General features: G+C 45.5%; 2 protein-coding genes across 2 annotated transcripts; both read left to right on the top strand.

The window, feature by feature from the left end:
* Positions 1-3,728: 3,728 nt before the first annotated feature.
* On the top strand, positions 3,729-7,791 carry LOC124882106 (ribonucleoside-diphosphate reductase subunit M2). The gene is made up of 11 exons (XM_047388279.1): positions 3,729-3,864; positions 4,840-4,934; positions 5,036-5,104; positions 5,324-5,467; positions 5,979-6,095; positions 6,188-6,321; positions 6,400-6,494; positions 6,579-6,712; positions 6,810-6,914; positions 6,999-7,112; positions 7,355-7,791. The coding sequence occupies exons 1-11, from the start codon at positions 3,858-3,860 to the stop codon at positions 7,505-7,507; spliced, it is 1,167 nt and encodes a 388-aa protein (XP_047244235.1). The 5' UTR covers positions 3,729-3,857; the 3' UTR covers positions 7,508-7,791.
* A 988-nt stretch (positions 7,792-8,779) lies between these two features.
* LOC124882127 (galectin-8-like) lies at positions 8,780-13,018 on the top strand. Its single transcript, XM_047388320.1, has 9 exons — positions 8,780-8,905; positions 10,196-10,284; positions 10,714-10,921; positions 11,417-11,539; positions 11,617-11,670; positions 11,749-11,775; positions 11,937-12,025; positions 12,246-12,411; positions 12,505-13,018. Exons 1-9 carry the CDS (start codon positions 8,867-8,869, stop codon positions 12,652-12,654), a joined length of 945 nt encoding a protein of 314 aa, XP_047244276.1. The 5' UTR covers positions 8,780-8,866; the 3' UTR covers positions 12,655-13,018.
* Positions 13,019-13,097: the final 79 nt, after the last annotated feature.

Below are 13,097 nucleotides of genomic sequence, written 5' to 3'. Positions count from 1 at the left end.
TGGAGGAGGAGAAAGCCGGACAGACTCGGCAGGCCCAAGCGCATAGTGAGGGTCTGCTGGGAACGCCTGGCGGAGCCCTCGGCCAGGGATGTATTCAACTCCCACCTCCGGGAGAGCTTCGACCAGATCCCGGGGGATGTTGGAGACATAGACTCAGAGTGGACCATGTTCTCTGCATCTATTGTCGATGCTGCTGCCCATAGCTGCGGCCGTAAGGTCTGCGGTGCCTGTCGTGGCGGCAATCCCAGAACCCGGTGGTGGACACCGGCAGTAAGGGATGCTGTTAAGCTGAAGAAGGAGTCCTATCGGCTGTGGTTGGCTTGTGGGACTCCTGAGGCGGCTGACGGGTACCGTGAGGCCAAGCGTGCTGCGGCCCGGGCTGTGGCAGAGGCAAAAACTCGGGCCTGGGAAGAGTTCGGTGAGGCCATGGAGAAGGACTACCGGTTGGCCTCGAAGCGATTCTGGCAAACCGTCCGACGCCTCAGGAGGGGGAAGCAGTGCTCTGCCAACACTGTTTATAGTGGGGGCGGGAGACTGCTGACCTCGACTGAGGACATTATCGGGCGGTGGAAGGAGTACTTCGAGGATCTCCTCAATCCTGCCATCACGCATTCCGTGGTGGAAACAGAGGCTGGGGACTCAGGGTTGGACTCTTTCATCACCCAGGCTGAAGTCACCGAGGTGGTTAAAAAGCTCCGCGGTGGCAAGGCTTCGGGGGTGGATGAGATCCGCCCTGAGTACCTCAAGTCTCTGGATGTTGTAGGGCTGTCATGGTTGACACGCCTCTTCAACATTGCGTGGCGGTCGGGGACAGTGCCTCTGGACTGGCAGACTGGGGTGGTGGTCCCCCTTTATAAGAAGGGGGACCGGAGGGTGTGTTCCAACTACAGGGGGATCACACTCCTCAGCCTCCCTGGTAAGGCCTACGCCAGGGTATTGGAGAGGAGAGTCCGACCGATAGTCGAACCTCGGCTTCAGGAGGAACAGTGTGGTTTTCGTCCCAGCCGTGGAACACTGGACCAGCGCTATACCCTCTACAGGGTGCTCGAGGGTTCATGGGAGTTTGCCCAACCGGTTCACATGTGTTTTGTGGACCTGGAGAAGGCATTCGACTGTGTCCCTCGTGATGCCCTGTGGGGGGTGCTCCAGGCGTATGGAATCGGGGGCCCTTTATTAGGGGCCATCCGGTCCCTGTACGAGCGGAGCAGGAGTTTGGTCCGCATTGCCGGCACTAAGTCGGACCTGTTCCCAGTGCATGTTGGACTCCGGCAGGGCTGCCCTTTGTCGCCGGTCCTGTTCATAACTTTTATGGACAGGATTTCTAGACGCAGCCAAGGGCCGGAGGGGGTCTGGTTTGGGGACCAGTGGATTTCGTCTCTTCTTTTTGCGGATGACGTGGTCCTGCTGGCCCCCTCTAGCCAAGACCTACAGCATGCGCTGTGGCGGTTCGCAGCCGAGTGTGAAGCGGCTGGGATGAGGATCAGCTCCTCCAAGTCCGAGGCCATGGTACTCGACCGGAAAAGGGTGGCTTGTCCTCTTCAGGTTGGAGGGGAGTTCCTGCCTCAAGTGGAGGAGTTTAAGTATCTCGGGGTCTTGTTCACGAGTGAGGGAAGAATGGAGCGGGAGATCGACAGACGGATCGGTGCAGCTGCCACAGTAATGGGGGCGCTGTGCCGGTCCATTGTGGTGAAGAGAGAGCTGAGCCGAAAAGCAAAGCTCTCAATTTACTGGTCGGTCTACGTTCCTACCCTCACCTATGGACATGAACTTTGGGTCCTGACCGAAAGAACGAGATCACGGATACAAGCGGCTGAAATGAGCTTCCTCCGTAGGGTGGCCTGGCACTCCCTTAGAAATAAGGTGAGGAGCTCGGCCATCCGGGGGGGGCTCGGAGTAGAGCCGCTGCTCCTCCACATCGAGAGGAGCCAGTTGAGGTGGCTCGGGCATCTATACCGGATGCCTCCTGGACGCCTTCCTCGGGAGGTGTTCCAGGCACGTCCCACCGGGAGGAGGCCCAGGGGACGGCCCAGGACACGCTGGAGGGACTATGTCTCTCGGCTGGCCTGGGAACGCCTTGGGCTCCCCCTGGAGGAGCTGGAGGAGGTGTCTGGAGAGAGGGACGTCTGGGTGTCTCTGCTGAGTCTGCTGCCCCCGCGACCCGGTCCTGGATAAGCGGAAGACGACGGACGGACGGACGGATGGTTAAAAATAACATCTTAATAAAATAAATAATTTTGTCTTGAAAATCAGGAATGAGTATGCATGGGAACAAGTTTAAAACCAAGTTAAATTTGATGAAAAATATCAAAAATGTCTTCTTTATATTTAGCCAAAAGCAAAAATCTGAAGGCTGCATTAAACTAAATCACATTTTTAAAAATCGATGAAAATAAATCCTTTCTCTTTTATGAACCAGACAAAAGGAAAAATCAAAAGTGTGCAAATAAATAAATACTTATAATTGACCTACTTCTTAAGATTACATAAATAACTGATTTTCTCAGGGCCACCAGACAAAAATAATTACAGTAGGCAATAGATGCACAAACTACAGGTCCTTCTCAAAATATTAGCATATTGTGATAAAGTTCATTATTTTCCATAATGTAATGATGAAAATTTAACATTCATATATTTTAGATTCATTGGACACTAAATGAAATATTTCAGGTCTTTTATTGTCTTAATACGGATGATTTTGGCATACAGCTCATGAAAACCCAAAATTCATATCTCACAAAATTAGCATATTTCATCCGACCAATAAAAGAAAAGTGTTTTTAATACAAAAAACGTCCACCTTCAAATAATCATGTACAGTTATGCACTCAATACTTGGTCGGGAATCCTTTGGCAGAAATGACTGCTTCGATGCGGCGTGGCATGGAGGCAATCAGCCTGTGGCACTGCTGAGGTCTTATGGAGGCCCAGGATGCTTCGATAGCGGCCTTTAGCTCATCCAGAGTGTTGGGTCTTGAGTCTCTCAACGTTCTCTTCACAATATCCCACAGATTCTCTATGGGGTTCAGGTCAGGAGAGTTGGCAGGCCAATTGAGCACAGTGATACCATGGTCAGTAAACCATTTACCAGTGGTTTTGGCACTGTGAGCAGGTGCCAGGTTGTGCTGAAAAATGAAATCTTCATCTCCATAAAGCTTTTCAGCAGATGGAAGCATGAAGTGCTCCAAAATCTCCTGATAGCTAGCTGCATTGACCCTGCCCTTGATAAAACACAGTGGACCAACACCAGCAGCTGACACGGCACCCCAGACCATCACTGACTGTGGGTACTTGACACTGGACTTCTGGCATTTTGGCATTTCCTTCTCCCCAGTCTTCCTCCAGACTCTGGCACCTTGATTTCTGAATGACATGCAGAATTTGCTTTCATCTGAAAAAAGTACTTTGGACCACTGAGCAACAGTCCAGTGCTGCTTCTCTGTAGCCCAGGTCAGGCGCTTCTGCCGCTGTTTCTGGTTTTCAAGAGAGATGTTGCACAGAGACTTATATTCCTTTGAGTTTCTTCAACTATTTCCTTAAAGGTCGGATGCAGATCTGATTAAACGTGATTAAGGTGCAGTTAAATGTAACTTTTCTCCCCTTAAAACGTACCAACAAAGAAAAAGACCGTCTGAACGCAATGCGTGGCTCATCCAGGCCGCTAGATGGCAGAAGTAGCCTTCCGTGGTGCTCCAAAGCAGCCAATGAGCGGCCGCCCCAGACAGTAACCTGGATACAGTTGTTAGGCAGATTGCCCTCGTCAGCTGCGAGGGAAGAGGGATTTAAAAGACGTCTGCAGATTTTTAGAGGGAAAATCGAGGCGAAAGGTTCTGCTTAAGACTGTGAATTGGAGTTTGATGAAAGGTAAAAACAGCTGCAGTCCAACAGAAACATAAAATATAAACCTTTCAATCAGTAAAAGTTTATTAAACCGATTTTTAAGAAACAAACTGAATTGCTGGAATGTGTTATTTTTTTGTAAGCCGTTTTGGGGGACTTCATGCTGAAACATCTCATAACAACGATAGATACACTCGTAAGACGTGTTTTTTAAGGGTTTTGGCTTTTTTTTTCAGTATAAAACATAATTTGGCGCTAACAGTTTTGTTGCCTTTTGATGACATAAACAACGGCAAAAGCGCGGCAGCTGGACACAAATGCTCAAAAGAATCACTACACACTTATAGTGTATTTATATAGTTTCACCTTAACATACATTTATGTGTAACATGTTAAAACCAATATAATAAATCCGGTTTCATACGCAGTTACGCTGATTATATACTTCTCTTGTTGAATATAACTGAAATGTGTAATTTTAGAATTTACCATTAAAAGCCATCGGGATTACTGTGTGTTTAATTCACTGGTAAAATAATCTATAGTAATTATACAGTGAATAAAAAGATAAACTTGCCTTTAGGGTGTATGTTTGTTATGATAACATTGTGATTTAGATTTGCAATAACAGAACATTTGAATGAAATATGTAACTTTTTTCAGATTTTTTAGGTTTCATAAGCGCCCGTTTTAATTGTTTCATAACCCCGGTTTTTTTTTTTTAGCAGTTTTGTAACTTTTGTCCATTTGAATTTCCCGCAGTATTTGCACGTAGTACGTAACTACGTTTCATCATCTGATTGGCTCAGTTGTTAAAGGGGTGCCATGGGCTCTGCTCTGATTGGCCAGTTAAGTTGTAGCGGGAAGATTTCAATAAAAAGGCGAGCGGACAGCAGAAGCCGCTTCATTCTCTGCTCGCTGCTTCTTAGTCTAGCTTTCTGACATTTTAACTTCTTTATTTTCTTCTCTATTCTTTATATTTGTGTGAAACCGACATAGTGACGATGCTGTCTGTGCGCTCCCCTCTCTCTGCGAAGAACCAACAGAATCTCAGCGGGCAGATGGCCGACATGTCTCTGGACAAAGAGAACACGGTGAGCGGGGGGGAAACAACATGTCTACCCGGACTTAGCGGAACATTTATGTTTAAAAACATCCCGCTCGATCCACTAAACGTCTTCGTTTTCCTTTCCAGCCTCCGAGCCTCAACAGCACCCGCGTCCTGGCGTCCAAAACAGCCCGGAAGATCTTCAACGAAGCCCCGGTGAGTTGATGGAAATGTACCCGAGAGAGATCCGAAAATGAACGGAACCGTAGTGTTGGTTAAACACGCTAAAATCAGCCGAGAGCCGCTTGTTGTGGCGCCTAAACTGGAGGAAGTGGCGCCAACAGGCTGCGATCAGACCCGAGCTCTGGATCAGATTAATTATCCTGCACCTTAATTTGTGTTTTCCTATTTGTTGACATTTATTTTATTCTTCAGCCCAAAGCTGTGAAAAAAAGCTCAGAGGAAGAGGAGCCTCTGCTGAAGGAGAACCCTAACCGGTTCGTTATCTTCCCGATCCAGTACCACGACATCTGGCAGATGTACAAGAAGGCAGAGGCCTCCTTCTGGACGGCTGAGGAGGTAAGAACCAGTAACCAGTTTTACTTGATTTATTCCTACTGCTGTTAAAACATATAATAGGATGGAAATTCATCTTACAACCTGCGTTATGGATACTAATACTTCATAATAGCAGCTGTGCATATACATCTAGATATACATTAATGCCATGCACTCAGCATTGGCAGCAGAAGGACTCCATGGCCTGATGCTACCACCCCATCCTTAAAAGTGGTTTTAATGTTAGCTTTGAGTGTATCCTCTCCTCCACACATGGTGTTCATTGTGAACAGACAGTAACAACGTTGCCTTGTTGGACCATAAAACCATGGCCCATTCTTAATGTGATATGAATTGACCTTTTCGTTTACCCTTGACCTCTGCATTTGAATTTTAAAACGGAGGGATTGAGAACTGAGAGACAGTAGTCTGTAAGAATAGAGTTTTGAAGGGGAAATTGTGGAAAAACTGTTTATTGTAGCTTGTTAGAAGCTTTGGGGTGATTTCTTATTAACACCTCAGATCTTCCCAGGTGGATCTGTCCAAAGACCTGCAGCACTGGGAGTCTCTGAAGGATGACGAGCGCTTCTTCATCTCTCATGTGTTGGCCTTCTTCGCCGCCAGCGACGGCATCGTTAACGAGAACCTGGTGAAGAACCTGCTGCTGGTTATTGATCTGTTATTGCAAATCTTTTCATGCTTGACCTGTTTCCTAATGCTGTTCCTTGTTTTGGCCACTAGGTGGAGCGCTTCACACAGGAAGTGCAGGTGACTGAGGCCAGGTGTTTCTATGGTTTCCAGATCGCCATGGAGAACATCCACTCGGAGATGTACAGCCTGCTGATCGACACCTACATCAAGGATCCCAGTGAGAGGTGAGCTGCTCTAACTGGTGATACTGGGAGGAATTACTGGGTTCTACCTTTTCTGACGGTGTGTTTAATGACCCTCAGGGAATACCTGTTCAACGCCATCGAGACTCTGCCCTGTGTGAAGAAGAAGGCCGACTGGGCGCTCAACTGGATTGGCAACAAGAACGCCGCCTACGGTAACTCCGCCCTCCGTGACGTCATAGTGGTGTTGCTGCTGGTCTGGGTGCTGATGTTGATCAGGGGTGTTTTTGATCATTCAGGAGAGCGTGTGGTTGCCTTCGCTGCCGTGGAGGGAATCTTCTTCTCTGGCTCGTTCGCTTCCATCTTCTGGCTGAAGAAAAGAGGCCTGATGCCCGGCCTGACCTTCAGCAACGAGCTCATCAGCAGAGACGAGGTGACCACACGCTGATCAATAACTGATCGCTTCCTTTAGACCTGATCAGGTTCTGCTCAGGTTGTTGAAGATGTAACCGTTTCTGTGCTGCCTTCAGGGACTGCACTGTGACTTCGCCTGTCTGATGTTCAAACATCTGGTGAACAAACCGTCATCAGAAACCGTCACCAAGATCATAAAGAACGCCGTGGAGATCGAGCAGGTGGGTCAGCAGCTGCAGATCTGGTTCCTTCAGCTGGTCATACTGGTTCTACTGGGTTCAATAAGAGTCTCTGTGTCTCTGCAGGAGTTCCTGACCGACGCTCTGCCGGTGAAGCTGATCGGGATGAACTGTGACATGATGAAGCGGTACATCGAGTTTGTGGCCGACAGGCTGCTGCTGGAGCTCGGCTTCTCAAAGGTACGGACAGAACCAAACCCGAAGTCTGTTTCCGTTACGACCTGAGATCGGCAGGTGTGTGGTGATGATCCGCGCAGGGGTACGGACCTCAGCCAATGATGGGGGCTGAGCGCTGCTGCAGGAACTGATCAGGAACATGTGGTTCTGTCAGAATCGGCAGCAGAGCGACAAAGACGCCTGTCTGAACACACCTGCAGTCTTTAAACTGGGCCATTGGTTTATTAATCTCTCTGTTTCTGCAGATCTACAGGGTGGAGAACCCCTTCGACTTCATGGAGAACATCTCTCTGGAGGGAAAGACTAATTTCTTTGAGAAGCGAGTGGGAGAGTACCAGAGGATGGGCGTCATGTCGGGCTCCACAGACAACACCTTCAGACTGGATGCTGATTTCTGAGCCACTTGGTGGACCTCAGACTGTCTAGCCACTCCAGTAGCCACTGCAGTCATAATGAACTGAAGCTATCAGCCAATCAGAGTGCTGCGGCTCACCTGGAGTCACGGATGAAACACAAGCTGCACTTGCAATAACTGGTCCTGGACCAGTGCTCGGCTTTTTATTTGTACATAAACTAACTTAATACAGGATTTTATTGTTTTTTTTGTTGTTTTTTTTACAGTTTCTGTTGAATTTGTAAATGAGTTGTTTTTTTTTTTTTTAATAAACTCACGTGTTGTGAAGGTTAATGTCTCTCAGCTCTTTATTACATCAGAATTTCTGAAAGGATTTCATCAGTGTTAGCGATCATGTTTAAAAATCACATCAGAAGTTTTTTTTTTTTTTTTTCTCGATGTCTTCTTTGACCTTTTTACTCGCCAACATGTCTCAGCTGCTCAAAATAAGACGTATGAGTCACTACACCTTCATTCATTCAAGCCCAATTAAGCAGAAGAACTTCAACCATTAGCTCAAGTCCATGGCCAACCCTTTTCATGTACTATTAGTGGTCGTAAAAAAATCCACGTAGAGTTAATTAAATCCTTACGTTTGGCATGAAAGTGTGTTTCCAAAACATTGTCATAGAGTTGAGAAAAGCTGCTGGTGGCACCAGGAACAAAAAAGAAATGACAAACTTGAGACTACAGCAGCTTTTTTTAAGCACAGCCACTAATTCATTCAGTGAGGTGAAGCTGGAGCTGGAAACAGCTGCTTCCAGTCCTAAACCAGTATGGTTATATGTTTGGGGCCGTCCTGTTGGAACATCAAACGCTGGTGATAGTTGGTTCAGTGTCATGTTTCCAGAAATCACCGGATCTCTGAGCAATTGCAGAGTTCTGTCCAGTTGTCCAGCTTTAAGGTGTAACTTTTGGAGCAGCAGTTTCTTTTTTTACCACTATCTTGGTTCCGGTTGGTATCAGCCTGGCTTCACTGTGGCCCGGGACACCCACGGTCCAGCAGTTTCCAGTTTGAGCCTTGCTTGTTATTCTGAGCATCACTGATGCAGCTTTTAACGTTTGGAAAATGGTACCAACTTTCAAGCATGGAAGTGGTACCATCATGCTCAGGGTGTTTTGAGACTGAGAAATATTCATGGATGACATTAAATGAAGTTCAATCAGACCTTCATGCCTTTTCCTATTTCTAACGTTTAGTTTGCATTTATTTCTGTTTAATTAGTCTAATTTAAACTTGACTTTAACGCGCAGCGGAGTGAACCGCACTGAAGTTGATCCTTTAACACGTGATCTGTCTGACGTCATACGAGGAAGTAAACAAAGAGCCGAAGGTTACTGATTATTCTTTATCTGCGTCAAAATGTCGATTTCTAATCCGAGGCAAGTGTTTTCAAACCTGGTAAGATGATTTATTAATCTTCTTTATACATTTTAGCTACAAACTAACCTTAAAATTTAAACGTTTAATTCGTTTTTTATTCAATAAACCGGGAATGCTCTGCGGGTTAGCATGTTAGCTTAGCTGCTTTGAATGGGACTGAATTAAACTGTTAATAAATGTTTCAAATATTCTAGTTTAATTTGGATGTAATTATTTCCATCTCATAATCAGCCCAACAAGCGGATGTGGTTCTCTGAGCGCTTGTCTGCTAGATGCTTCAGTTTGGGATAGTAAAAGTAACGGTGACGTCAGTTAAAATAAGGATGTTTGGGTTGAAATCTTGGCTGATGAAGGAAATATACCGATTCTGAGTAAAAGTCTTGGACGATCCATTATGTTTTCATCCCTGAGATCCAGACCTTCCTGTGATCTTCATCAACAGTTCCCCTTGAAGGTTTGTTGGAGTCTTCCTCTCTGGAGATGAGGCAGGATTTGCTTTTCACTCGTTTTTCTCTGAGATCATTTGTGTTTGTTTTGCCACTTAACTCAGAGCTGTGACCCAGTTCTAATCTCAGCTTATTCACATCCTCCTTCATCACTACCATTATCCTTCAATAAGGTCTTCCTCTTTTTGTATCCAATATCCACCTTTAGTCCAGTAGGTCTAGACCCTCCTCTGCACATGTCCAAACCATCTCTACCTTCCCTCTATGACCTTATCTTCAGACCCTCCTTCCCTGAGCTGAAGGTTCCTCCATGATCTTATGAAGACTAAGGAAATCTGTAAATACTTTAGTGTGTACCACCTTTAGTCTCCTGGCCTAAATATTGTAGCATTCCCTACTTGTGATCGATGAGAACGAATCAATCCATTTACAGTTAATTAATTCACGTTAGGCCACAGAAAATGATTTTAAAGATGGAGCCCCCCATGTAGGAAAGTTACTGCAGCTCCTGCGCTCTGAGCTGAAAGCCTTGTTTGTTCTGAAAGATCAGAAAACATCGCAGGCAGTTTTACCCTCCAAACATGGCCGGCCTGTTGTCATGTGAATTTGTCGGCCTCCAGCTGTCCCACCAATCTGGGCTTTTTAGGCCTCCGGTTGTCCTGTGTGCAGCTCTTTGGGTTTCTAGCTTAGAGCACTTCAAAAAAGAACTTGTTGGCACCAAAACAGAAAAATAAACCGATTTTCTGCTGCTGACAGTTCAGTAGAAACATGTTTCTGTGAAGCTGCTGCTTTCCCCTGGTTCTATGGTGTCCTCATGGGTTTGTCTGAAGACTTCCAGATATTTCTGTTTGTGTGTCTGCAGTTGATCCCTTTCGCTGGTACAATTCTGGGCGGTTTGTTGCCAGGGGAGATGGTTCTGATCCAAGGTTCGGTACCATCTGGTGCTGACAGGTGACAAATATCTTTATTTTTTTTTTATATTTACCCAGATTTATGTTAATGTCACCTGAGACTGAAGGCACAGAAAATGTCCATATCTGAAGATCATAGACTGTAAATAAAAGTAGGGATGCACCGATGTTACATTCCAGCTATTGCCGATGACCGATATTTCCTGATATTAAATATATTTCTCTATTAGCTAAACATCCCACAATCCTGCGCTGCATCACTGTCACATGACCAAACAAATACCACATGCCACAGTGTATGTAGTATTAGCCCAGTTTACTTATGGGACCAATAATGTAAAAAAAAGACTAACATCAGCCAGTACCAACGTTAATGCCGATATATGGCGCATCCCTAAATAAAAATACATAACTGTTGAGCTTGAAGTGTGAGGTGCTGCGGTTGTTAGAGCTCATCTTCGTCTCTCAGGTTTCAGGTGGACCTAACATGTGGCAGCAGCGTGCAGCCGCGGGCCGACGTGGCGTTTCACTTCAACCCAAGGATCAAGAAGTCGTGCATCGTCTGCAACACGATGGAGAAGGAGCGGTGGGGCAAGGAGGAGATCCTGTATCAGATGCCTTTAAAAGTTGGACCCGGGTTTGAACTCATCATCCTGGTCCTGAAGGACAAGTACAAGGTGAGAGACGAGCTGCTGCAGGGACATCACTGTCCTCAGAGCTGTTTTATTTTGTAGAAGAAGAAACCAAATATTCCTGACAAAATGACTGTATGTGATAAGTTCTTAGATCAAGTAGTGAAAATGTGAAGCAAAAAAAGCAGTCAGGTTGAGCTAACAGATCGGATCTGCTGGATGGAGCCTCGTTGGTTTCCACCGTAGGTTTCCAGTTGAACTGAGACCATTTTCTGAAGAGAAGATAGAACCGGTCTTTGCGTGGAGCACAAACGTGTTACCATTCTGGAAAAAGGTCCGTCATCAGCAAATATACTTTGGATTCTGTCATTTTGTCACCTTTCTGAAAAGTAAGAAATAAATCCATATAAATCTGAAGTGTGTTTTAGGAAGTCTGTTCAGAAGGTAAAAGAAACTGTTCATTCTGTAAATCAGTGACTTTATATTTTTATATTTTTGGCAACATTTTTCAGTTCTGGAGGTTTGTTGTGTGTTGTTCAGGTTGCTGTGAACGGAGCACATGTGTTGGAGTACAAACACCGTGTGGATCTGGACCGAGTTGACACCATAAGCATCGCTGGGAAAGTCAACGTTCAGACTGTGGCTGTCCTGCCTCCCGATTCTGTAAGTCCCAGCAGCTGCTGACAGAGAAGACCAGTTTCCTCTTAGAGAGGTCCAATCAAACTGTTTGTGTCTTTTAGAGTCCCGTTTCTCCTGCTGCCATTCAGACCAGTCTGAATAGTTCAGACGCAGAGGTAAACAAACTAAAAATCAAACAGTTTTCCATTTCCTGCTGTTTCAGTGCTTAATCCTGTTTTCTTCTCCTCCGTCAGGCGATACTCTCGTCATTAGGTGATCTGGTAGGTTCCTCTGCTCCACAGCTGAAGGTTCTGTTACATGCAGTGATCAGAGTCACACACAGGGTTAACCTTAACCGTGGTGCTAATTAATGGGATTTTTGGTGCAAAAACATTTTCCTACAAATCGGCTCTAAAATCTATTGACTTCCTGTCGTTTGTAGAAAGTTCCCTTCAGAGGTCGGCTGGACAAAGGGCTGAAGGTCGGACACAGCATCATCATCAAAGGACAAACCAGTCAGAATGCAAACAGGTAAAACCCACCTGAGATTTCAGACTCTGCCATCCCATTTAGCTTTATCGATGCAAACTAACCACAGTCCAGAGAAGGTACATGGATGGCTTTTATGGAGCTGTTTATATTTTTGTTTTTCTGACAAATAAATTAACAGGATGGAGGAAAACTTTGAGTTAATAGGTTCATTTTTGATTCCTTTTCCACACTTTACTCCAAATTGCTTGTCATTTTTCAGTTTTGGTGTTAATCTGCGAGATGTGAGTGGCCACAACATCGTTCTTCATCTGAATCCCCGTCTGAAGAAACAGGTCTTCGTCAGGAACTCCTTCCTGTTTGAGTGCTGGGGCCCAGAGGAAACGGACCTGGAGACCTTCCCCTTCGCACCAGGACAGTACTTTGAGGTGACCTTCCATGTTCACACAAACCTGTGATAACAGCTTGTTGTAATGAAGCTTGGTTGGTTCTGAGGGTCGGTTCCTCTGTTCTCTCTGCAGATGATCGTTCTGTGCCACCAGCAGCATTTCAGGGTGGCCGTTAATGGACTCCACCAATTCCTTTACAGACACCGAGTCCAGGACCTGAGCACCATAGGCCACCTGGAGGTGATAGGAGATGTCTCGCTGCTTGAAGTCAGGATGCTCTGAGTTCCACCATAATCAGTTCAGGAACATTAAACGCTTGAACTAATCAGTTCAGGAACATTAAATGTTGAACTAACTTAATTAACAGCCTGATACTGAAGACTGGAGTTCTCTCTAATATTCTGGTACTAACTAATTGCATAATGCGTTGATTTCTATAATCAAGTGGGATTAAGGATTAGTTTACAGTTTGAAAGTAAAATGGCACTCTTACTGGTTTTTACCATTGATAATTTAATGTATAATCGCTGTCCCTTCTGAGAAGCAGGAAATGATTGTTTTTGCACTCTGAGATGGAAATATGTAAGAAAGATTATTTTATTTTCAGTCTGATATAAAAAATATGATAAAGTAATTATAAAACCGATCTGGAGTTTGAACCTTTGTTCCCATCATCACTGAAATGCAGTGGTAACAAGAATCACTAAAACATGGGCATCACAGGT

Source organism: Girardinichthys multiradiatus, chromosome 15 (assembly GCF_021462225.1).
Source record: "Girardinichthys multiradiatus isolate DD_20200921_A chromosome 15, DD_fGirMul_XY1, whole genome shotgun sequence".
Lineage (NCBI taxonomy): Eukaryota > Metazoa > Chordata > Actinopteri > Cyprinodontiformes > Goodeidae > Girardinichthys > Girardinichthys multiradiatus.
This window is presented reverse-complemented; position numbering and strand designations above follow the sequence as displayed.

Coding starts and splice junctions, on each gene's coding strand:
- LOC124882106 (XM_047388279.1), top strand. Junction 4,935..5,035: donor CTCTGGACAAAGAGAACACG/GTGAGCGGGGGG, acceptor TTTCCTTTCCAG/CCTCCGAGCCTCAACAGCAC. Junction 6,096..6,187: donor GCATCGTTAACGAGAACCTG/GTGAAGAACCTG, acceptor TTTGGCCACTAG/GTGGAGCGCTTCACACAGGA.
- LOC124882127 (XM_047388320.1), top strand. CDS start 8,867: ATGTCGATTTCTAATCCGAGGCAAGTGTTTTCAAACCTG. Junction 11,540..11,616: donor CTGTCCTGCCTCCCGATTCT/GTAAGTCCCAGC, acceptor TGTGTCTTTTAG/AGTCCCGTTTCTCCTGCTGC. Junction 12,026..12,245: donor ACCAGTCAGAATGCAAACAG/GTAAAACCCACC, acceptor GTCATTTTTCAG/TTTTGGTGTTAATCTGCGAG.